A 25,757-nucleotide genomic window follows, 5' to 3' on the forward strand; every position below is an offset into this window, starting at 1 on the left:
TGGCTTTTGCCCCAGCAATGGGTCCACAACGATGCAGTTTATGTCTTTTGCCACACGGGACATGTGCAGGCCCATAAGGATCCATGGACAACACAATCATCTCTTTGCAGCTTCTCTAAACCAAGCTCACTCTCACTGCACTCTGCTACTGACCACTCTGCCTGAAGAGGCAAAAGAACAACCTGGCAATAAAGGCACCAAATCTCTGACTGCCACCTGCCACTCCACAACGTGTCTCTGAAATACTGCCACATAAGCAGAGCCAAGAAGCTCGTGGCGACAAAGCACCCTAAAGAGCCTGTGAGGTCAGATCAAGCATTTCTCTGCCTTTAGCTCCTCGGCCACCCTGTGGAGTGGCAACACAGCTCTCTCCAGACCGCCGTGTCCCCTACGTATCCAACGTGGCTGAGCTCAGTGCCTTGGACATGCTCCCTCCTCTGGGGCTGGGGAGCCTTCATGCTTCACGCCGGCCCCTAGCAGAATCCCAGCAAGCTGGGGTTGAAACATGACTGATCAAAGGCCATTTTACAGGTCTCATTCTCTGGCAAGGGAATTGCTAACGCCTCACAGAACTCCGGCACTCAGCACTCTCAGCATCCAAGAGCAAGTTCTGGCTGGTCAAAAACCTGCAGCTCTTTCTTGCACCTTGACAGCACCTGCCACACCAGGAACTTACCTGTTTGAAATATTCCAGTTTTGCTGTGACGACTTTTAGAGCCTTCAAGTCATTTTGCTCCTTTTTGACAATGTCTCTCGGAGCTGAGAGACTCTGTGGAGAGTCGACTTTTGGTTTTAGCATCTGTGGAGATAGAGATGCATGAGGGATGTGCCAATACCTGTAATTTTTGACATCATGTATACTCGAGTCTACAATCTGCTCTATACAAAGGAGAAATCATAAATTTTCTGAGCAATGGGATTCGAACTCATTCTCCCTAAATAAGCGTGGGCTGATTCAACAGAACTGCATATGGCTCTGAATCCAATATTCCACAATGGATACTATCAGCTAGCAATGTACACACTAGAAAATGAACTTTACCTTATTTAAGGCTCCGAAATAGAAAATTATGAAATATCCAGCTGTTGCTGCTGAAGGTATGAAAAGCTAAAAGCACTATCAGCCTCTCATCCATTGCTGCAATAGGGCAGGAAATCTTGAGCAAAAGCACCTCTGCTTGTTGCATAGAGACAAAAGGAGCAGGGCTTCTCCAGGCAAACCAACAACCCAACAAACCAAACCATCACAGAGTCACCTATTCCACTCTCTAAGGTATCTGCATGTACTAAGGGCATTCTTGTCACAGAAATGGCCCTTCTGAGGCACACTGTCAAGCAGATATTCATGGAAGTGTGCCTAGAAGGTCCCTCATGAGTCTCTCTTTCCCCAGGCTATAGCTCCCGCAGCACCTCCTCATTGGGCTCGTGCTCCCACCCCTCCCCAGCTCCTGTGCCCTTCTGCGCACACGCTCCAGCCCCTCAAGCTCTTTCTGCTTCACAGCTGCCCACATGTGGACACAGCACTCCAGCTGCCGCTGCAGCCCTGCCCAGCACAGGCCACAGCTCACTGCCCTGCTCCTGCTGCCCCACGATTGCTGACACAGGCCAGCACGGCCTTGGCCTTCTTGGCCACCTGGGGACACGCTGCCTCATCTTCAGATGCTCTTGACAGGCACTCGTGGCTCCTTTAGTCCCAGGCAGCTCTCCAAGTACAAAATTTCATTTTTGACTTAAGATACATCATGCGGAATTTCAGGATGTCGTTCCCGTTCTGAGCAACACAAGATAGCACGCCAAGTCTTCCAAATTTTCGCACCCACCTGACTTCAATGGCATTTTCAAACAGAGTTATCAAGGCAGCCCACAAAATACAAATTTCCAACAGACACATATATCCTCTTAGTTTTTACTCAGTAATGTGTCCACAACTATGAAGTTTTTGTCTTTTGCCACACAGGATGCGACTATGCCCAAAAGGTTTCAGGGAGAACACAATCATCTCCTTGCAACTTATCAAAAACAGGTACACTCACAGTGGGCTCTGCTACTGACCACTCTGCCTGAAGAGGCAAAAGAAGAACCTGGCAATAAAGGCACTAAATCTGTGATTTCAGACTACAATACAATAATGTCCCTCAGAGATACTCCCAGGTAACCTCACCCAAGAAGCTATAGGGGATAATGGACTCCAAAGTGCTTGTGCGGTTAGATAAATTTTTTTTCCTCTAGCTCGTTGGCTAGCCTGTGGAGTGGCACAGCTCTCTCCAGATCACAATATCCTCTGCATATCCAATATGGCTGAGTCCAGAAGCTTTGACATGTTCCCTCCTCTGGGGCTGGGGAGCCTTCATGCTTCACACTGGCCCCTAGCAGAATCCCAGCAAGCTGGGGCCTAAAGACGACACAGCAAAGCCCATTCTCCAGCTCTCACTGCTTTGCAGGGCAATTCCTAACTCCCCACAGGACTGCAGCACTCAGCAACCTGAGCCACCAAAGGCAGGTCCTGGCTGGACAGAAACTTGCAGCTCTATCTTGCACTGAGGACAGCACCTGCCACAACTGGCACTTACCTGCTGGAAATATTCAAGTTGTGCTGTGACAACTTTTAGAGCCTTCAGGTCATTTTGCTCCTTTTTAGCCTCGTCTCCTGCATCTGATATAGTCAATGGAGAGAGGGCTTCTGTTTTCAGGCTCTGTAGAAAGAGAGGTGCATGAGGGATGGGCCATTTCCTATCATTTGTAACAATATATCTATTCAGGTGTACAACCTGACCTTTTAAAGCGAAATCATATAGTGTTACAGTAATGAGTTTCTAACTCACTCTGACTACATTAAAACGAGCAGATACAAAACAAATGCATATGGCTCTGAATTCAATATTCCACAAAGTCACATATCAGCAAGCAATATTCTCTCTAAAAAATGACCTTTGCCTTCATTAAAGCTTTAAAATACAAAAATAGGAAATAACGAGCTGTTGCCAATGCTTAGAAAATTAAAGCATTATTAGCATGTCACACACTGCAGAAAAACGGCAGAAAATCTTGAGCAAAAGCACCTTTGCTTGCTGCATAAACAGAAAATCAGCACGGCTTCTCCTCCTGGCAAACCAACAACCCAACAAACCAAACCATCAAAGGGTGGCCTGCTCCAGTGTCTGAAGCACCCGGATGGATGCACCGAGGGGATTCTTCTCACGCAAACGGCCCTTGTGGGGAGCACTGTCACGTAGGCATTCATGGAAGTGTGCCTAGAAGGTCCCTCATGAGTCTCCCTTTCCCCAGGCTATAGCTCCCTCAGCACCTCCTCATTGGGCTTGTGCTCCCACCCCTCCCCAGCTCCTGTGCCCTTCTGCGCACACGCTCCAGCCCCTCAAGCTCTTTCTGCTTCACAGCTGCCCACATGTGGACACAGCACTCCAGCTGCCGCTGCAGCCCTGCCCAGCACAGGCCACACCTCACTGCCCTGCTCCTGCTGCCCCTCTATTGCTGACACAGGCCAGCATGGCCTTGGCCTTCTTGGCCACCTGGGCACACGCTGCCTCATCTTCAGCTGCTCTTGACAGGCACTCGTGCCTCCTTTTCTCCACCTTCCACTTTTCACTTGATATACAGCATCCGCAATTTCAAGACACCTCTCCGCTTCTTAGCAACACAGGACAGCAGTCCAAGTCTTTCAGCTATTGCCCCTCTGCAGGCTCCAATGGCATTTTCAAATGCAGTTATCAAGAACAGAATAGACCACACAATAGAAAGTATCAACAGACACATGTAGCCTCTGGCTTTTGCCCCAGCAATGGGTCCACAGCTATGCAGTTTTTGTCTTTTGCCGCACGGGACATGTGCAGGCCCATAAGGATCCACGGACAACACAATCATCTCTTTGCAGCTTCTCTAAACCAAGCCAACTCTCACTGCACTCTGCTACTGACCACTCTGCCTGAAGAGACAAAAGAACAACCTGGCAATAAAGGCACCAAATCTCTGACTGCCACCTGCCACTCCACAATGTGTCTCTGAAATACTGCCACATAAGCAGAGCCAAGAAGCTCGTGGCGACAAAGCACCCCAAAGAGCCTGTGAGGTCAGATCAAGCATTTCTCTGCCTTTAGCTCCTTGGCCACCCTGTGGAGTGGCACAGCTCTCTCCAGACCGCCGTGTCCCCTACGTATCCAACGTGGCTGAGCTCAGTGCCTTGGACATGCTCCCTCCTCTGGGGCTGGGGAGCCTTCATGCTTCACGCCGGCCCCTAGCAGAATCCCAGCAAGCTGGGGCCTAAAGACGACACAGCAAAGCCCATTCTCCAGCTCTCACTGCTTTGCAGGGCAATTCCTAACTCCCCACAGGACTGCAGCACTCAGCAACCTGAGCCACCAAAGGCAGGTCCTGGCTGGACAGAAGCTTGCAGCTCTGTCTTGCACTAAAGACAGCAGCAGCCACAACTGGCACTTACTGGCTCTGGGTATCCAGCTTCTGCTGTAACCACACTTGGAGGATGTTGGCCATTCTCCTCCTCTTTGGCCTCATCTCCAGTGGCTAAGAGAGGCAGAGGAGAATCGGCTCTTGGCTCAGGGATCTGGGGAGAGAGAGAAGCATGAGGGGCGGGTCACTGACAGTCCTTTCTAACCTTCTTTCTATTCAGCTCTACAACCTGCTCTACACTAAATCAACATCATAAATTATCAGAGCAATAGGATTCCAAGTTCGTCCTAGTAAAATAATACTGGCTGATTCTACAGAACTGCATATGGTGCTGAATTCAATATTCCCCTATGAATACTATCAGCAAGGAACATTCTCTCTGAAAAATGAGCATTGCCTTCTTTACAGCTCTGAAACAGAAATATAGAAAATAGGGAGCTGTGCTGCCGTATAGAAAATTAAAGTACTATCAGCATCTCACTCACTGCTGAAAAATGGTAGGAAATCTTGAGCAAAATCACCTTTGAATCCTGCTGAAATCAAAATGAGCAGGGCTTCTCCTCCTGGCAAAACAACAACTCAACAAACCGAACAATCCAAGGGTCACTTACTCCAGTGCCTAAAGCACCCGGATGGATGCACTGAGGGGATTCTTCTCACGCAAACGGCCCTTGTGGGGAGCACTGTCACGTAGGCATTCATGGAAGTATGCCTAGAAGGTCCCTCAAGAGTCTCCCTTTCCCCAGGCTATAGCTCCCTCAGCACCTCCTCATTGGGCTTGTGCTCCCACCCCTCCCCAGCTCCCGTGCCCTTCTGCGCACACGCTCCAGCCCCTCAAGCTCTTTCTGCTTCACAGCTGCCCACATGTGGACACAGCACTCCAGCTGCCGCTGCAGCCCTGCCCAGCACAGGCCACAGCTCACTGCCCTGCTCCTGCTGCCCCACGATTGCTGACACAGGCCAGCACGGCCTTGGCCTTCTTGGCCACCTGGGCACACACTGCCTCATCTTCAGATGCTCTTGGCAGGCACTCGTGGCTCCTTTGGTCCCAGGCAGCTCTCCAACCACAAAATTTCAATTTTGACTTAAGATTCGTCATCCAGAACTTCAGAATGTCGTTCCTGATCTGAGCAACTCTAGATAACACTCCACGTCATTCAACTTATCACGCCCTCCCGACTTCAATGGCATTTTCTAATGGAGTTAGCAAGGCAGCTCACAAAATAGAAATTACAAAAAAAACCATGTATCCATCTCTCTGCAACTTATCAAACACAGGTGCACTCACATTTGTCTCTCCTACTGACCACTCTGCCTGAAGAGGCAAAAGAACAACCTGGCAATAAAGGCACCAAATCTCTGACTGCCACCTGCCACTCCACAATGTGTCTCTGAAATACTGCCACATAAGCAGAGCCAAGAAGCTCGTGGCGACAAAGCACCCCAAAGAGCCTATGAGGTCAGATCAAGCATTTCTCTGTCTTTAGCTCCTTGGCCACCCTGTGGAGTGGCACAGCTCTCTCCAGACCGCCGTGTCCCCTACTTATCCAACGTGGCTGAGCTCAGTGCCTTGGACATGCTCCCTCCTCTGGGGCTGGGGAGCCTTCATGCTTCACGCCGGCCCCTAGCAGAATCCCAGCAAGCTGGGGCCTAAAGACGACACAGCAAAGCCCATTCTCCAGCTCTCACTGCTTTGCAGGGCAATTCCTAACTCCCCACAGGACTGCAGCACTCAGCAACCTGAGCCACCAAAGGCAGGTCCTGGCTGGACAGAAGCTTGCAGCTCTGTCTTGCACTAAAGACAGCAGCAGCCACAACTGGCACTTACTGGCTCTGGGTATCCAGCTTCTGCTGTAACCACACTTGGAGGATTGTGGCCATTCTCCTCCTCTTTGGCCTCATCTCCAGTGGCTAAGAGAGGCAGAGGAGAATCGGCTCTTGGCTCAGGGATCTGGGGAGAGAGAGAAGCATGAGGGGCGGGTCACTGACAGTCCTTTCTAACCTTCTTTCTATTCAGCTCTACAACCTGCTCTACACTAAATCAACATCATAAATTATCAGAGCAATAGGATTCCAAGTTCGTCCTAGTAAAATAATATTGGCTGATTCTACAGAACTGCATATGGTGCTGAATTCAATATTCCCCTATGAATACTATCAGCAAGGAACATTCTCTCTGAAAAATGAGCATTGCCTTCTTTAAAGCTCTGAAACAGAAAAACAGGAAATAGGGAGCTGTTGTTGCTGTATAGAAAATTAAAGTACTATCAGCATCTCACTCACTGCTAAAAAATGGTAGGAAATCTTGAGCAAAATCACCTTTGAATCCTGCTGAAATCAAAATGAGCAGGGCTTCTCCTCCTGGCAAAACAACAACTCAACAAACCAAACAATCCAAGGGTCACTTACTCCAGTGCCTAAAGCACCCGGATGGATGCACCGAGGGGATTCTTCTCACGGAAACGGCCCTTGTGGGGAGCACTGTCACGTAGGCATTCATGGAAGTGTGCCTAGAAGGTCCCTCATGAGTCTCCCTTTCCCCAGGCTATAGCTCCCTCAGCACCTCCTCATTGGGCTTGTGCTCCCACCCCTCCCCAGCTCCCGTGCCCTTCTGCGCACACGCTCCAGCCCCTCAAGCTCTTTCTGCTTCACAGCTGCCCACATGTGGACACAGCACTCCAGCTGCCGCTGCAGCCCTGCCCAGCACAGGCCACACCTCACTGCCCTGCTCCTGCTGCCCCTCTATTGCTGACACAGGCCAGCATGGCCTTGGCCTTCTTGGCCACCTGGGCACACACTGCCTCAGCTTCAGCTGCTCTTGACAGGCACTCGTGGCTCCTTTGGTCCCAGGCAGCTCTCCAACCACAAAATTTCAATTTTGACTTAAGATACGTCATCCAGAACTTCAGAGTGTCGTTCCTGATCTGAGCAACTCTAGATAACACTCCACATCATTCAACTTATCACGCCCTCCAGACTTCAATGGCATTTTCTAATGGAGTTAGCAAGGCAGCTCACAAAATAGAAATTACCAATAAAACCATTTATCCATCTCTCTGCAACTTATCAAACACAGGTGCACTCACATTTGTCTCTCCTACTGACCACTCTGCCTGAAGAGGCAAAAGAACAACCTGGCAATAAAGGCACCAAATCTCTGACTGCCACCTGCCACTCCACAATGTGTCTCTGAAATACTGCCACATAAGCAGAGCCAAGAAGCTCGTGGCGACAAAGCACCCCAAAGAGCCTATGAGGTCAGATCAAGCATTTCTCTGTCTTTAGCTCCTTGGCCTCCCTGTGGAGTGGCAACACAGCTCTCTCCAGACCGCCGTGTCCCCTACGTATCCAACGTGGCTGAGCTCAGTGCCTTGGACATGCTCCCTCCTCTGGGGCTGGGGAGCCTTCATGCTTCACGCCGGCCCCTAGCAGAATCCCAGCAAGCTGGGGCCTAAAGACGACACAGCAAAGCCCATTCTCCAGCTCTCACTGCTTTGCAGGGCAATTCCTAACTCCCCACAGGACTGCAGCACTCAGCAACCTGAGCCACCAAAGGCAGGTCCTGGCTGGACAGAAGCTTGCAGCTCTGTCTTGCACTAAAGACAGCAGCAGCCACAACTGGCACTTACCGGCTCGCAATAATCATCTTCTGCAGTGACCACAGTTGCAGGCTTGTGGCCATTCTGCTCCTCTTTGGCCTCGTCTCCAGTGGCTGAGAGAGTCAGAGGAGACTCGGCTCTTGGCTCAGGGATCTGTGCAGAGAGAGAAGCATGAGGGACGCGTCATTGCCAGTCCTTTCTAACCTTCTTTCTATTCAGCTCTACAACCTGCTCTACTAAGGCAAAATCATCAACTGTCAGAGCAATGGCATTCCAACTCCCTCCGACTACATTAACATGAGCAGATCCAACACAACTGCATATGGCTCTGAATCCAAGATTCCACAACGCCTACTATCAGCAAGCAACGCTCTCTCTGAAAACTGACCTCGCACGTGCTTAAAGCTCTGAAAGAGGAAATTAGGAAATAGCCACCTGTTGCTGCTGCATACGTGGAGAGCTAGAACACTCTCACAATATTCTCCAGTGCTGCAATAGGGCAGGAAATCTTGAGCAAAAGCACCTTTGCTTGCTGCATAAACAGAAAATCAGCACGGCTTCTCCTCCTGGCAAACCAACAACCCAACAAACCAAACCATCAAAGGGTGGCCTGCTCCAGTGTCTGAAGCACCCGGATGGATGCACCGAGGGGATTCTTCTCACGCAAACGGCCCTTGTGGGGAGCACTGTCACGTAGGCATTCATGGAAGTGTGCCTAGAAGGTCCCTCATGAGTCTCCCTTTCCCCAGGCTATAGCTCCCTCAGCACCTCCTCATTGGGCTTGTGCTCCCACCCCTCCCCAGCTCCCGTGCCCTTCTGCGCACACGCTCCAGCCCCTCAAGCTCTTTCTGCTTCACAGCTGCCCACATGTGGACACAGCACTCCAGCTGCCGCTGCAGCCCTGCCCAGCACAGGCCACAGCTCACTGCCCTGCTCCTGCTGCCCCTCTATTGCTGACACAGGCCAGCATGGCCTTGGCCTTCTTGGCCACCTGGGCACACGCTGCCTCATCTTCAGCTGCTCTTGACAGGCACTCGTGCCTCCTTTTCTCCACCTTCCACTTTTCACTTGATATACAGCATCCGCAATTTCAAGACACCTCTCCGCTTCTTAGCAACACAGGACAGCAGTCCAAGTCTTTCAGCTATTGCCCCTCTGCAGGCTCCAATGGCATTTTCAAATGCAGTTATCAAGAACAGAATAGACCACACAATAGAAAGTATCAACAGACGCATGTAGCCTCTGGCTTTTGCCCCAGCAATGGGTCCACAGCTATGCAGTTTATGTCTTTTGCCGCACGGGACATTTGCAGGCCCATAAAGATCCATGGACAACACAATCATCTCTTTGCAGCTTCTCTAAACCAAGCCAACTCTCACTGCACTCTGCTACTGACCACTCTGCCTGAAGAGGCAAAAGAACAACCTGGCAATAAAGGCACCAAATCTCTGACTGCCACCTGCCACTCCACAATGTGTCTCTGAAATACTGCCACATAAGCAGAGCCAAGAAGCTCGTGGCGACAAAGCACCCCAAAGAGCCTATGAGGTCAGATCAAGCATTTCTGTGCCTTTAGCTCCTTGGCCACCCTGTGGAGTGGCACAGCTCTCTCCAGACCGCCGTGTCCCCTACGTATCCAACGTGGCTGAGCTCAGTGCCTTGGACATGCTCCCTCCTCTGGGGCTGGGGAGCCTTCATGCTTCACGCTGGCCCCTAGCAGAATCCCAGCAAGCTGGGGCCTAAAGACGACACAGCAAAGCCCATTCTCCAGCTCTCACTGCTTTGCAGGGCAATTCCTAACTCCCCACAGGACTGCAGCACTCAGCAACCTGAGCCACCAAAGGCAGGTCCTGGCTGGACAGAAGCTTGCAGCTCTGTCTTGCACTAAAGACAGCAGCAGCCACAACTGGCACTTACTGGCTCTGGGTATCCAGCTTCTGCTGTAACCACACTTGGAGGATTGTGGCCATTCTCCTCCTCTTTGGCCTCATCTCCAGTGGCTAAGAGAGGCAGAGGAGACTCGGCTCTTGGCTCAGGGATCTGGGGAGAGAGAGAAGCATGAGGGGCGGGTCACTGACAGTCCTTTCTAACCTTCTTTCTATTCAGCTCTAGAACCTGCTCTACACTAAGTCAAAATCATAAATTATCAGAGCAATAGGATTCCAAGTTCGTCCTAGTAAAATAATACTGGCTGATTCTACAGAACTGCATATGGTGCTGAATTCAATATTCCCCTATGAATACTATCAGCAAGGAACATTCTCTCTGAAAAATGAGCATTGCCTTCTTTAAAGCACTGAAACATAAAAACAGGAAATAGGGAGCTGTTGCTGCTGTATAGAAAATTAAAGTTCTATCAGCATTTCACTCACTGCTGAAAAATGGTAGGAAATCTTGAGCAAAATCACCTTTGAATCCTGCTGAAACCAAAATGAGCAGGGCTTCTCCTCCTGGCAAAACAACAACTCAACAAACCAAACAATCCAAGGGTCACTTACTCCAGTGCCTAAAGCACCCGGATGGATGCACCGAGGGGATTCTTCTCACGGAAACGGCCCTTGTGGGGAGCACTGTCACGTAGGCATTCATGGAAGTGTGCCTAGAAGGTCCCTCATGAGTCTCCCTTTCCCCAGGCTATAGCTCCCGCAGCACCTCCTCATTGGGCTCGTGCTCCCACCCCTCCCCAGCTCCTGTGCCCTTCTGCGCACACGCTCCAGCCCCTCAAGCTCTTTCTGCTTCACAGCTGCCCACATGTGGACACAGCACTCCAGCTGCCGCTGCAGCCCTGCCCAGCACAGGCCACAGCTCACTGCCCTGCTCCTGCTGCCCCACGATTGCTGACACAGGCCAGCATGGCCTTGGCCTTCTTGGCCACCTGGGCACATGCTACCTCATCTTCAGCTGCTCTTGACAGGCACTCGTGCCTCCTTTTCTCCACCTTCCACTTTTCACTTGATATACAGCATCCGCAATTTCAAGACACCTCTCCGCTTCTTAGCAACACAGGACAGCAGTCCAAGTCTTTCAGCTATTGCCCCTCTGCAGGCTCCAATGGCATTTTCAAATGCAGTTATCAAGAACAGAATAGACCACACAATAGAAAGTATCAACAGACGCATGTAGCCTCTCTGTCTTTTGCCTCAGCAATGGGTCCACAGCTATGCAGTTTATGTCTTTTGCCGCACGGGACATGTGCAGGCCCATAAGGATCCATGGACAACACAATCATCTCTTTGCAGCTTCTCTAAACCAAGCCAACTCTCACTGCACTCTGCTACTGACCACTCTGCCTGAAGAGGCAAAAGAACAACCTGGCAATAAAGGCACCAAATCTCTGACTGCCACCTGCCACTCCACAATGTGTCTCTGAAAGACTGCCACATAAGCAGAGCCAAGAAGCTCGTGGCGACAAAGCACCCCAAAGAGCCTATGAGGTCAGATCAAGCATTTCTCTGCCTTTAGCTCCTTGGCCTCCCTGTGGAGTGGCAACACAGGTCTCTCCAGACCGCCGTGTCCCCTACGTATCCAACATGGCTGAGCTCAGTGCCTTGGACATGCTCCCTCCTCTGGGGCTGGGGAGCCTTCATGCTTCACGCCGGCCCCTAGCAGAATCCCAGCAAGCTGGGGCCTAAAGACGACACAGCAAAGCCCATTCTCCAGCTCTCACTGCTTTGCAGGGCAATTCCTAACTCCCCACAGGACTGCAGCACTCAGCAACCTGAGACACCAACAGCAAATCCTAGGTGGACTAAAGCTTGCAGCTCTGTCTTGCACTAAAGACAGCAGCAGCCACAACTGGCACTTACTGGCTCTGGATATTCAGCTTGTGCTGTGACCAGAGTTGGAGGCTTGTGGCCATTTTGGTCCTCTTTGGCCTCGTCTCCATTGGCTGAGAGAGTCCGAGTAGAGCCTGCTCTTGGCTCACGGCTCTGTGCAAGGAGAGAATCATGAGGGACATTGCCAATCATTTCTAACCATATCCATATTCAGGTCTACAACCTGCTCTACACTACGTCGAAATCATAAATTATTAGAGCAATGTCATTCCAAGTTTATTCTACTAATGTTATGTTTCAACATAACTGCATCTGGCTCTTAATTTCATATTCCACAATAATTACTACCAGAAAACAATATTTTCTCTTAAAACTGAACATTGATTTTTTTAAAGCTCTGCAATTAAGTATTAGGATACAGCCAGGTTTGCCTTTGCTCTTGCTGCTTCATATAGGAATGTGGATTTTCTTTTAGGCCACCCAGCTGTCCCTCCACCCTCTACTTCCACAGGGAAGCTCACTGCTTTCTCTGCATTTCTTACGCAGCAGGAACATCAAATGGTCTTTTCTGATTCACCTTAGGTTTGGGAACTCCAAGTACTTCTCTCACGTGACCTGTTGTGGGCAAGGAAAATGAAATAGATACTTTGAGAGAACTGGCTGTGCTGATCAAGCCCTCAGAATAAGTCGACCCAAACAATGAGCATTTTCTGTTTCACAGCAATTGTCCAGGAGACATAGCTGTTTGACACTGCCATCAAGAGAATAGGGTGATATTTCTGGCTGTGTCTATGCTTTGCCCTGTTTTTCCAGTAAATAAATATAAATTTGATCACTATCATGCAAATAGTTCTTTAACACTCAATGTTTCTTGTCTGCCCTTAACATAAAGCAGCCTTTTTTTATCTTTCCTTCTGGTACTGTTTTTTTTTTTAAAATTAATTTCATGCACTAATTCTCATTAACTTGCTGGAAAGAGTTGCCTAGAAAAGGTTCCCCAAAATCACTCTGAGCTGTGGAAGTTCCAGTGGCAGTGAAACAGCACAGCAGCAGCTCCAGGGGTCAGGAGCAGACACTCACTGCTTTGCAGTTTGCACTTCATTGAAAAGGGAATCACTATTTTAGCCCTTATGAAAGGGTCAAGTTAGGCAGGCAAATCTTTTCATGACCAAATTTAGAAAAAGGAAACTTTCTCTGAATTCTTGGAAGAACTTCAGAAATTTTAGAAGGCCTTCTTTTTTGCATTTTCAAAGTTGTCCTGCTTGACCCAGCAAACTGAGGAAACGTCAGACTCTGCTGTCACAGACTCTTTCGCAACTCTCTCTGCAGGTTCCCTTGCAAATGCTGCCCACAGACCCCTGGCTACAGACATCCTGTTTTTAGCTGAACGTGTTGACAGGAGCTTTCCCAAAGCAGTGGCATCCCAATGCTCTTTCTGTTTCAAAATCAACCCAATCACTAAGAAAGAGCAGGAACACATACAAACTACAGGTTTGGTTACACCCAAGAAAAATCTCTACTTACATGCCAGGTGTGTCAGGTAATATCCAGAATAAATAAGTCCATAAACTGTGCAAACTGCCTCGATCAGATCCTCAATCATTGTAGCACTGCTGTGCAAGTTTGGAACACAAGAGAAAACAAGTCTCTTGTCATTGCGCAGTTACCCTCAGATGAACAGGAGGATGCTCCTGCGCTGAGCACACCCAAGGGCGGCTCTGACACTGAGGCCTTCCGTGCCCCAAGGCAACCTTCTGATGTCACCACAACAACGTGGCAACCATGCCCTGACATCACAAAGCAAACGTTCTGCATTAGTCTGTGAATGTATGCAAAGCAGCCCAACATTCCTTACAGCGAACACAAAATAGTCACAAAGTAGCACAAACTCCCCTGGTGGGCCAAACCCTGTTGTTCAAGGGATCCAAGAGTAACTCCAAGAGTGCCCCAAGCACCTACAGCCTGTACCCCAACTCAGCACTCAGGTGGGACTAAAGCAAAGGAAAGCAGACCAAGAAAATGGCCCTAAGCACTGCACAGAACTAGGAGAGAAGGCACTGTTGGCATAACAACTGAAATAAATCCTAACAAATGTCTCCACATATTTGCACATTTATTGGACATGCCCAGGGCTCCTGCGTATATACATCTCTGCCTTTATTCCAGTTTGGAAGCAGTCAGACTGGCAGGATCTGCCAGGTAGGCAGTGTACTTTCAGGACATATTCTGGATCAAACTGATGTGTATCTCATCCTCCTCACCCCTCCACCCCTGAACCAGGCCTTTTATCTCTTGCTCAGGACTGGAATTTTCCCAGTTACAGCAGCAGCTCACACACAACCATCACATGGGATGAGGCCTCGATGGTTCATGATACTGACTCCATGACAACAATGGCTCCATCATGCATTGCTCCTTTTTCAAAGGTGAACTGCTCACTGATTCACCAATACATTGTTTCTCTTTCAAGGGTCAAGTTCCCACCTCTTAAACAATACAGTTTTTTCATTGTCTTGTTGACCTGCTCAAACATGGATCAAATATAGCAGGGCCTCAGACATGACTCTGGCCCCTGACACAGTCTTTTGGGGAACATCCCATTCCTCAAATTCTCCTTTGGTGGTCAAGAGCCCCCTAAAACCACTTTGAATGCATTCCAGCTACCTTCTTAACAGGACCGCTCTATTCTCAAGGCAAAGACAGCCACTTGCACACTTTAATCACTGCAATGAGGGGAATACAGGATTAAGCACTGTCTGTTAAAGCTTAAGGAATGCACAAGTTGTTACAGTCAAACATTTTTCCAACATTTTCCACTGCAGTCTATTGCCAGCAGACATCCCCACCCTGTTCTATTCCCCTTGCAGAACCCTGTACCTACTATCCATGGGCACCAGGCAAGGAGCAGCAGTTGTAGAGGAGATGCACCTGCTGCACTGGGCAGGAACCAAAACGCTCTTGAGTCACAGCTGCAGACCTGTATCTGCACAGGATGCTCTGGCTGCCCCACTCCTCATGGGCTTTTGACATTTGGAAATGCAATTGCACTTTCTGCCTCATGTAGAAGTACCACGGTTGTGCAAAAATTGGGCAATGGAACGTATTCCAAAGGCACTGCAGTGTGGAGGAAGAGATGCTCTAATGACTGAGAAACCAAACAACACACTTTCAAGACAATATTAATATAGGAGGTAATATCAATGCTGGTCTCTAACTGGAGGCCTCCAGCGGCAGATATGGAAAAATGACCACCCCACATAGGGTGAATGTGGTTTTATAAGTTTGGAAAATTAGCATAATTGACAAGAATTCCCAATTAGAAGCACAATAATGAGGAAATTTCCCCCTTTTCATTCCACCTCTTCTGGAGCTCCTCTTTCTCTCTCCTAGCTGTACTGGCTGTACAGGCTATACCTAGTTCATGAGAAAGTATCTTGAGAATGTGTTTTAACCTTGGTTCCCAGAGGACCTAAGATAGGCTAGGAGACTTTGGAATGTGTTTTTTCTTTCTGCCTATCAAGGGAGGAAAAGTACTGAAGTTACCTAGGACCTACGTAACCATACAACAATAGTCTATGCATCTATGAATATATATGAAGGAAATAAAAAAACAAAAATAATTTTGGCATCAGAAAGAGACCCTTCTCCAATTCCCAACCATACCAAAACCACCATAAATGAGAAAGTTAATGTAGAGCTTATTCACAGGATGACAAGGAAGGTAACCTTCCAATGGAGTTGAGTTTTGATAGTTTTTATTCTGAGTCCCACTCACGGCTTGAACTGGAGAGAGCCATCCTGAAATGGTCATCACTACCTCCTGAACTCCCTCCATTGATTCACTGCAATGAGCAGAGATGCCAGTCTGGAGAGAGGCTCAGCTGGCTTCAAATAGGGATGCTGCCCAAAGGGAAGACAACAACAGCAGAGGAACCACTACTTTGCAAACTCAGTGCCTCACAAGTTCAAGAGAGATTCCTTGGTTTCCAGAAATATGCAGAAATAGGACTGACAGGACCATCGGCACCTCTGCCTTCACGACCTTGCTATCACAGGCCAATATGGCCCATAATCCCACTAGTCCATTCATCAAGGTGTCTTCAGCAGCAGTGCAGCTCAAGTTCCCATTCCCTGTGTGGGCATGGCTGTGGGGCCAGGACTGCCAGGGCCAGGGCAGGTGGAGAGCACGGGCAGCATTGATCCCGACGAGCCACTGCTCTGGCACTGCCAGCGGGACCCCACTGAGATGAGGGTCAGGAGGTGCCACTGAGCACGGAGATGGTTTTTGCAGTGCAGCAAGGCAGCTCAGGTGCCTACCTGAGCCTTGAGTAGGCAGCAGCCAGCTCTGCCAGCATATGGCCAGAGAGCTGCTGTGTTTCAGACTCACAGCAAAGGCCACCCAGCAGGACAATTTCCATGTCAGAGCTGCAGAGAGCTTTCCTCTTACCTTGGTGGATCTCAGGGAAAAATTCTGGACGCCATGAAAGAGAATCTGCTCATCCAAGAGACTGATGACTCCACTCAAAAGGAGCTCAGCACAACCAAAGCTTGAGCGATCCCTGTGGCACCAGCTGAGGATTCCATTGCAGCTGAGGGAACGGGATCACTGCCTGTAAAAGGACAATTCCAGTGAAGTACTAAAGCCTGAACACCAAGCCCTAAGCCAAAGCTGACCTCCAGATGAACCTTCCAACCAAGCATTATATTTATATTCACTCATTAAAAAAATAGGCACAATCATTACTAGTATATATATGAATCCACCTGTTAGTGAAACAGTTTACCTTTCCACATCTAGAAGCCACAAAAAGAGCCACAGAATCAGATATCCCTATCTGGTTTTGTTGAAAGTTATATGGTCAAAGTAAACCCCCTTGGTTCCTCCCTGAGCCCTGGCCAAGAGGAGGATGAAACCAGATGTTCCCACACTAGAAGTTATGGCGCCTTGTTTATTCAACAGTATAAAATCTGGGCCCTCTCACAGCAAAGTTGGCGGCCTCACCTGTGGGTGGGCAAACTGCATAGGAATTCCCAGTTACTGGGAGTGACTGTTGTAACTCACTAGATATATTGGAAATGGTAGATTCCATGACCCCTGCAATGTCCTGTGGCCTGGTCCCTCTCCCCTCTGGCCATGCCTAGTTGGCCGAGATCCAATTTCTTCCCGGCCCCTCACAGATCCTAGAAAAGACCTATGCCCTCTGACCTCGCTCTTTTTTCGTCCTGGAGGACGACAGGAAATAAACCTCAGATTCTCCCCAGGGGGAAAGAGCCTCTTTTGTTATCTTTTATTCACGTCCATGTGGCAGATCCCTGAGGCTTCATCCTAACATCTGAGCTAGTCAGGAACAAGGGTGAAAGTCTTAGCAGGTCAAGCCACAACTCTCCAATCCTTTGCTGTGACAGAGGCTCCCCAGGTGACGTGTGTGTCAGGACAATGGTCAAGTATTAGGGTAAGTGGTGATGTATCTTTCTTAGTCCCTACAGGTAATCTTTAGTAGCAATAATCCAGTGCACTACTTACCTTATCCTTTTGTATTTCTTTGCTGCTTTGCACTTCAGTAAATGACACTTATTTGATAAGTTGGTGGTGATGTCTTGGTGCTGACCCTACCTGCTGGCAAAAGAGCAACACATTCCCTTCAGAGTTGGACTCGCTGACGGCACAAGATTGTGGTCAGGGCCGAGGCAGCCACACAAGATGGCGGCCAGAGCTGAGGCAGCCACACACAAGATGGCGGCCAGCGCTGAGGCAGCCACACACAAGATGGCGGCAAGAGCTGAGGCAGCCACACACAAGATGGCGGCCAGAGCTGACACAGCCACACACAAGATGGCGACCGGGGCTGAGGCAGCCACACACAAGATGGTGGCCGGGGCTGAGGCTGTGCCTCCCGGCGTGCTCTCCAGCCCCTGCCGGCCCAGCCCCGGCCCCACAGCAGCGCGGGGCTGGCAGAGCTCCCCCTTTCAGTCCTCTGCTTAAATGGACATTAACAGACACCCGGGGGACAGACACAGTGTGGCACCTTTGGTTTGTGCACACAAACATACATCAGCAAGATTGTAATGTCAGATGGCAGTATTTTGAGGTCAAGGCAATTCAAATAGGTGAAAATAGGAAGAAACTCAAGAGTTTAAATGTTTTTAATTTTTTATTTTTTCCCCCAAGAGAGGGTCAAAAGCATTTCCTGTGCAGATGGGCTTCATTTGGCATAAAGAGGCGTCACAGCCTGTTTTCTCCATGCTGGAGTCACAGTGACTGTGAGGTGATGAAGACGGAGATGGGATCTACTTGAAGCAGACTGTGCAGAGGGTGCTCACCTGGAATGTGTATCCCTCAGGGTACCGATTAATTTAGAACTCTATGAAGACTATGTAGAATTGAAATACAAACCAAAACTGCAGCAGGAAGTCCACTGTGGTTTAGGTTGTTCTTAATGGATTCTTCAGGTTGAGCACAGACTTTCTGTTCAGCAGATGCACAGGCAGCGGCTTCTTGGACCACTGCTCTGGCACCCATTATTTTGAGTAGGGGATTTCAGGAATAAAAGAAGTCCATGCACTACTGAAGAGAAACAGTCACTGACAGGAACCAATGAGTGAAGAAATGTGAGGGGGGGGAAAAGGCAGAAAATGTGAAGTGACAAGTGTGAGAAATGTGAGTGGAAGTAGGAGAGAAGTGTGAGAGAAAAAAGAGTAGGAAACGTGAGTGGAAAAGGGTGAGAAACATAGGGGGGAAATTGAGAGAAATGTGAGAATGAGAAACTTTACTGGCAAAGGGAGAGAAACAGGCAGAAAATGTGAGGGAAACATTGTGAGAATCCCGAGGGGGAAAGAGTGAGAAACTGAGAACAGAAAAAGGCAGAAAACCTGGGTGAAAAAAGGGCACAAAATGTGAGAGAGAAACTGTAAGGAACATGAGAGGAAAGCATGATAAATGTGAAGGGGAAAATATGAGAAATGTGAGAGGAAAAGGGTGGGAAACATGAGGGGGAAAGTGAGAAATGTGAGGAGAAAATTTTGAGAAACATGAGAAAAGGAGAGAAACATGAAGGCACAAAAGGGCAGGGTATGTGAGAGAAAAATTGTGAGAAACATGAGGGGAGAAAAACAACAGGAAACGAGTGGGATGGTGTGGAAGTGTGAGACAAAAAGTGTGAGGAGAGTGACCTAAAAAGGGTGGAGGAAATAAGTAAAATTTGGGAGGGAAACATGACCGGAAAACTGTGAGAATTGTGAGTGGGAACAGGTGAAAACGTGGGAGGGAAAAGGAAAGGAAATGTGAAGAGAGAAAAGGGCAGGAGAGCAGTCAGTATTGGCATAACAGCTGTAATAATTCCTAACACATTCCCCCATACATTCGCCTATTTGGACAAGCCCAGGGCTTCTCTCTATCTGTGTCTCTGCCTCTGCCTTTATTCCTATTTGGTAGCAGTCGAACAGGCAGGATTTGCCTGCCTGCAGGAGCTGCTCCAAGCTGGGAATGTGGCTGGCGGTGCTGAATTCCAGAGGCTTGTGTCTCCCCGGTGAAGCCAAGGCGGGAGCGGGTTGAAAGGTGCTGGCGCTGCTGCTGCTCTGTGCCAGAGAGCCCCGGCTGGGCAGGGCACGGCGCCCACTGCGCTGCGGGCTCTTTCACCTGCCAGAGCTGGGCACACCTGGGAACACGTTATGACGACTTGGGGGAAAACCCAGGTGTTATGAATGATGTTCTATTTTTCTCAATTTATCAAGCAACAAGATTAAATTTAATAGTAAGTTTTTAATAGTAACAAAATGAATACAATCAAAGTATTGGAGATAACAATTAAAGTATTGGAGATGAAACAATCAAAGTGCATATATTTAAGAATATACAAAATTTGGCAGTAAGTAATTTAATATAATTGAGGTTCGTATAAAGCATAAGCAAAACCGACCGGGGAGGGGCCCCCCTCCGACCGGGGATACGGGGAGTGGCTCCCATTCCTCACGTATCAAAGCATCCAGGCTAACAATCCCACTTATATACTGTAGGCTACAGAAGTTTCTAGAAAGCTCCTCCTAGTTTCTATTCCTAAGATCTACGTAACTATACTGCACGGCGCATGCTCTACTAATGGCTTAGGGGGTCTCTTATCCTTTTAAGGGTCTTATTTCCGGTGAAGGCCCATCATCATCATCAGTGACCGAGGTGTGACCTGCAGGTAGCGCAGGCGCACTGTGTGACTGAGCAGATGTTTTCCATAACATGACTTTAATTAAGTCCCATGCTTGTGATCATTCCATTTTTGACAGCTTCAAGGTTGAAGCTGTATTTCTAGATGCCGCTTATCAGACCTTCGTCCTTCGACTATTCTTATCTGACTTTCTTCCAACCTCCTTCTTCGACTCCCAACATCTGGGAGATGTCTTTTATCCTGTCTCACCAATCTCCCCCTTCTCACTCTGTAACAATTGTCTTCTATTGATCTAAATACAATTTTGTTAATATAGTTACAACTTAATTAGCACGAATCACATTTATCACAATTCCCCCATTTCTCTTTTTGATTATATTGATTCGTGCTCTAAAAAGTTGCTACTTCGTATTGTCTATGTTTCGTTATACTAGCTTTTAATTTTTTTAACATTTTTCATGTGGCATCTAGCTCTTCACACTTTTTCTCAAATTTGGTTAACATTTCTCATGCCAGGGTATTCTCTTTGCATTCAGTTACTATTTTCTCGATTTTTCTTCTTCGAGTGCAAGTGGATTGTGCTTTCAGTACCATCAAGGAGTTTATTTTTCCTTTTGTTGTTAATTCTGGATCTATAGGTATGGCTGTAAGTTGCATTCCTTGAATTACTGAGTGTATTAGTCTGATTAGACATGGTATCATGCAAGGCAGAAACAATAGACCTAAAACAGAACACAACAGCATGAATCCTAATTTTTTCCACCACACACCCCCAAAAAGATTATTCCACCAGTCAGCTTTCAGGATATAATTCCATTTTTGAACTGGTACATGTGCCACTTTTTTGCCAGCAAGTTTGGTGATGGCTTCCCCGTGGTCATCCATTTCCACACAGCACTCAGATTCATTAAACCTCCCACAAACTCCTCCTTCTTCTGCCAACAGGTAGTCTAGGGCAATTCTGTTTTGATATACAAATGCTCGCATTTGTGAATGCTGTTTGGCCAACAACTTTAAAGCGTCTGCTGTGTGGTTTGAGACGACTTCTACTACGGCCTGGAGCCTTATCAACCGGTTTAATAGGTAAATTGGAGTTCTATATCCCCAAGACCCATCCTGAGCCCAAGTAGCAGGTTCATAGTATGCTATAATTCTTTCTGCAGGCCATTCTTCATCTTTCCATTTTTGGTTTCCTCCCGCCATTGGAAAGTCGAGATTTAATTCTCTTTTTTTTTTTCTTTCTAAGGTTTCATAAAGTGGTGTTCCTAGTACATCGCCCTTAGACCTTGGTCTGACAAAGAAGGAGGGTCGTATAATCCTAAGGTACAAGTTCCCTCCCATTTTCGGGGTAGTTCACTGTATGCTCGTTGCCCACAAATCCAATATATTCCATCAGGGGCTTTCCATCTTTCTTTTGTATTTTCTGGTTGTTCCCAATAAGATTTCAAGTCTTTTATGGATTGGTAGGGGTTAGCTCCAGAACTGTTATGCCAGCACAAATTAGTTTGATTATTCCACTTGCAATTCATTTCTTTTGCTATTCCCCAATATCCAGTAGGACTCTTGGGTCGCCAGGTCTTTGTGTTATTGTCTGAATTTACTACTAAAGTAGATAGGCAAGGAGTATATCCTACCACTTCAGTGTATTTTCTCCCTTCCCGAGTTATACAAACTGTTCCAATGACTTGATGACTCAGGACCCAGCCTTCAGGCCGTCTTAGGGTCTTAGAAATTTGTGTATGATTCCATTTTAAAAATTGTTCTGGAGCCAAACCCTCACCTCTCCATGGCCATCTTTCAGCCATCCTAAGTCCTCCACAAACAAAACATTTAGATAACCCTAATTCGGTGGCAATTTCTTGCATCAGATCTACAAACAAATTTTTGTTTGAAGTTGGCAAATCCCAGTCACTATAGTGCTGTTTTAATTGTTTATACAGCTCATCCAGTTCTTCTAACTCTTTCTTTTTGATTATTTCCCTATCCTTCATTGTTTCTTTTTGTTTTCCAATTAGTTTTTTCTTTGACCCTTTTCCTTTTTCATCCTTTTCAAAACACAAAAAATGTTCGTATCTAGGACCGAGTTGATTATCATTAGGGTAAGGAGCTCGTCCCCTGAATCCCAAATTTTTTCTTACCCAATACAATTTTGAACTTTTTACACAAATTTCTAAGAAGCTGTTATGATCATAACAAGCTGCACTAATATATGGGTGTGCCACAAATACTGATTCCATCTTATTCTTGACCCACATGGATTGATTGCATTTGTCACAGGGATCAGGAAGGGTTCGTGTCTTTATTTCTGCTTCTTGAGTGGTTTGTCGTCTTGTAATTTGTTCCTGCATGGCCTGTTCTTTTCCATTCCATGCAGTCTTACGGTTCTGGCCAGCTGCTAGGGGTATTATTGTAAGCACCATGAAAAGAATCCTCAGGAATTTTAACTTTCTACCTGTCTCAAGGCCCCTTGGGTTGCAGCCAAGAGCCGAGATGTCCATCTTCTCGGTAGCAAAGTTTTCATCCTGGGATTTCTTTTTCTTTGGTACCCTTGGCCTCATAAGGTTCGCACGATCTATTTTAACTTTTTCTGTTCCAAAGATGGCACAAAATATTTATAGTTCTGCAGCACTGCCTTATCTCTTTCCCTAGATTGATTAGCTAATAATTTTTTTTTTTTTTCCCCAATTTAGTAAAGCTCCGGAGATATGCCAACCACAACAAAATTACACTATTTCAATTAAATAGTTCTTCTTTTTGGTTTTCTAAACCTTCTTTTCCACCAATAGATATACTCGCGATGCCAATTTGCTGGTGAGACGTATTTACTACGTGGCACATAGACTTCTTCTCCACAGCAATTGCCAGTTATGATACTCTGATTTATAATATTTTGGATTGCTTGTTCTTTAGCCTGCACAAAAGTTAATATGGCAAGGAGTAGTTGGTCCTGATTCTCTATTAGTTGAATTGCGGCATAAAAGGTCCCGTTTTCATGTCTTAATGGTTTCCCATAGAAGTCACTAAAATCTTTCTGTTGTTAGCTGATTATGCATACGCCCTGAACAACTGAAACAAAGCAATTGTCTCTCTTTTTCTTTTGCCCTAGTTACTCTCCACCATGAATTAAAAACAGCAAGTGCAAAGAATACAAATCCATGGGCGGCATTCTAAGCCATGAGTACGACATTGCCAATGTTCTAATTGTTTTTGGGCCTCCTCAATAATAGGTGTTACCAGTCTCTTTCTCTTGAGTGGTAGTTCTTCAAATAAATCAGTTAATGTTGACTGTTGGAGGCTTTTGGAGAAATTTTTCAATCCTCCTGGGCTGTTTTCATTGATCAACGAGGTGTCTGATTCTTTCCCATCAGCGCTGTTCTGCCTTCAGGTTCAATGAGGTTGCAGCAGGCAGTTAATTCAGGATGTCCAGACTTTGATAATGCACCTTTTAAAACAACTTTAAACTGGTATTTCAAACAGCAGTAAAATAATATTTTTTTTCACTGCACATACAAAAATCACATTCTCCCTTGGTCCCAAAGTACAGTGGTTCTATGCTAACTCTATATGGACTGTAGCTTTTGGCACCCAGTACTCTCCTTAGTTTAATTTGATTTATTACAATTTTTTTTGAGTAATTTGTTTTTTGTTTTTTTTTTTTTAATAAAATTTTACAAAAATGGTCACAAAGTGCTCTCGTGCCCCAGTGAATCCCCCCATGTGAGCTGTCTGGGATCTGTTGGGCCAAAAGTCCTGGCACCGCTCTTTTACTATTGGGCAGAAAAATTCATCCTTTTTTCAGGGTTACCCCCAGCTTTTTCACAGCCTCCACTTCTGCCAAGGAAAAGCATGTTGCCCCACCCTGTGCTTTTGCTTCCCGAAAAGCCACACTCACACTGCCGTTTTTTCCTAGGGCTCCCCCACTGCTTTATTATCAGCTAAATTGTTTCTTTTTATTTTATGATGCTTGAAATAGTCTGTTCAGTTGGTGTTGAATATTGAATTCTGCAGCTTTAAGACTGATTCCAGGAGTGAAAGAGGAGAGAAAAAGTGCAGAATTAGTTATCAGAAACTACACTGACTCCCCCGCATTCCTGCTCACAGACCTAGTTGTCTGCAGTGGACGGCGGGAGAGAACTCTCTTTTGCTTTTTGGTTAGGTTTTTGGGTTTTTTTTGTTTTTTTTTTTCTTAACCAATTAAAGTAAAAAATTCCCTGGAGTGTGTTTTTCTTCTTTTTTTTTCTTGAATTATTTAATTTTGCTCTGGACTGAAAACCCAAGAAAGCACTGGAAGCTCACACCGTAGCCCACCTAGCCTGGCCTGGGCCAAGGCATTTCCCAGCACTGAAGGAACTGATACCAGACTAAGTAAGTTAAGCTGCAACTTACAAAAAAACCTTCTTTTGAATCTGTCATCTTTTTGAAACAATAAGAAGTTTTGTTGTTTAATATTGTTCATTTTTATACTGAAAAGTGTTTTGCCTGTTAAATAAATAGTTATTTTTCCCACTTCTCTCTGAGGAAATATTTTTTTTTCTAACTAATTAAAAAAAGATTGCTTAAATTTGTTTCCCAGAAAAATTCTATTCAAAAGTTTTTTTCTAAATTTACTTTAAACTAAAACAAAGTCCTTGTGTCTACTAAAAATATGATTTCTTCATTTTGAGAATCTACTTTCAGCTTTATCAAGGGGTCTTCTGGTATTTTGGTTCATATTAAATAAATGAGCTCCTGACCCCCCCTTAGTTTTTTTGAATTAATATTTTTTTCCTGATAAATTCTTTGTGTTTGTGGCTGTTTGTATTTCTTGGATTGCTGTTATTAGAATCCTGGCTTTAATTTTCTTTTCCTCATCTCTCCGAACATAGGCTTCTTGTGCTTCCTTTAACAACTTCTGAAGCTCCTATCCTGCTAATCTTCCAATTTTTCTAACTTTTTCCTGATGTTCCCCCTCTAAGGCTTAGCTACAAATTGTGTTTTCAAAAGGACCTGCCCTGCTGGTGTATCGGGGTCTATGCTTGAGTATAACTGCAAATCCTTTTTTTTTTTTTTAGTCTCTTTAACCATTCTGCCAGGCATTCATTTTTCCCTTGGTGCTGACTCAGAGATTTCCCTATATTTTGTCCTCTGGGCATTGCTTCCTGAATACCTTGGATTATCATTTACCTGAAATCTCTCATATTTTGCCTATGTTCTACCTCCTGATTATTACAATTTGAATCTGCCATAGGCCATTTCTGATCTCTTTGGTTTGGCTTCTAATGATCTCTATTCTAAGCCTGTATTCCTGACTATCTAATCATTTCTCTCTTGCACTGTAAACAAGATTTCTAAAATAGACTGCAATTCCGCTCAGGTGTAAATATTCAGTCCTAATTCTTTGCTACCTCAATATGATCTTCTGGCATCCTGCTCATTTCTTTCTTAAATTTCTTAAAGTTCCTAGTATTCAGGGGAACACTCACGTAACCAATAGGTCCCTGTCCTGGGGCCAGATTTGCCATTGGAACCTCTCTAAGAGGGTATAATCTATCTTCCCTTCCTGCTTCCTCACTCTCTTTGTCACTTTCTTCCTCTTGTTCCCTTCTGCCTCTAGTTCTGTGTGCTACTGGCTCGTCTTGAATAGGGGGTGCATCGGGGACCAAGGGCTGGACAGGCTGGACAGGCTGTCTGTATGGGGGTGGGAGGTGATTTAACGAGTCCCATGGCTTTAGCCAGTCCCTTCTTGCTGCCCGTCCTTTAGTTTGCAAAGGGTATAACGAATAACCTTCTTTTTCTTGCCTTTGAACTATAAATTTACCCCCTAC

General features: G+C 46.6%; 1 protein-coding gene across 1 annotated transcript in view; it reads right to left on the bottom strand.

Moving 5' to 3' along the window:
• LOC148219630 (serine/threonine-protein kinase PAK 3-like) overlaps positions 1–13,400 on the bottom strand; it is a 147,760-nt gene extending 134,360 nt beyond the window's left edge. The window contains exons 1-4 of the mRNA XM_088156434.1: positions 13,322–13,400; positions 12,408–12,412; positions 11,828–11,950; positions 8,052–8,174 (exon numbers count right to left, since the gene is read on the bottom strand). Coding sequence (XP_088012560.1) covers positions 8,052–8,174; positions 11,828–11,950; positions 12,408–12,412; positions 13,322–13,400 — 330 coding nt within the window. The remainder of the gene's footprint in view (positions 1–8,051; positions 8,175–11,827; positions 11,951–12,407; positions 12,413–13,321) is intronic.
• Positions 13,401–25,757: the final 12,357 nt, after the last annotated feature.

This window comes from Sturnus vulgaris, chromosome Z, assembly GCF_052056855.1.
Source record: "Sturnus vulgaris isolate bStuVul1 chromosome Z, bStuVul1.hap1, whole genome shotgun sequence".
Taxonomy (NCBI): Eukaryota; Metazoa; Chordata; class Aves; order Passeriformes; family Sturnidae; genus Sturnus; species Sturnus vulgaris.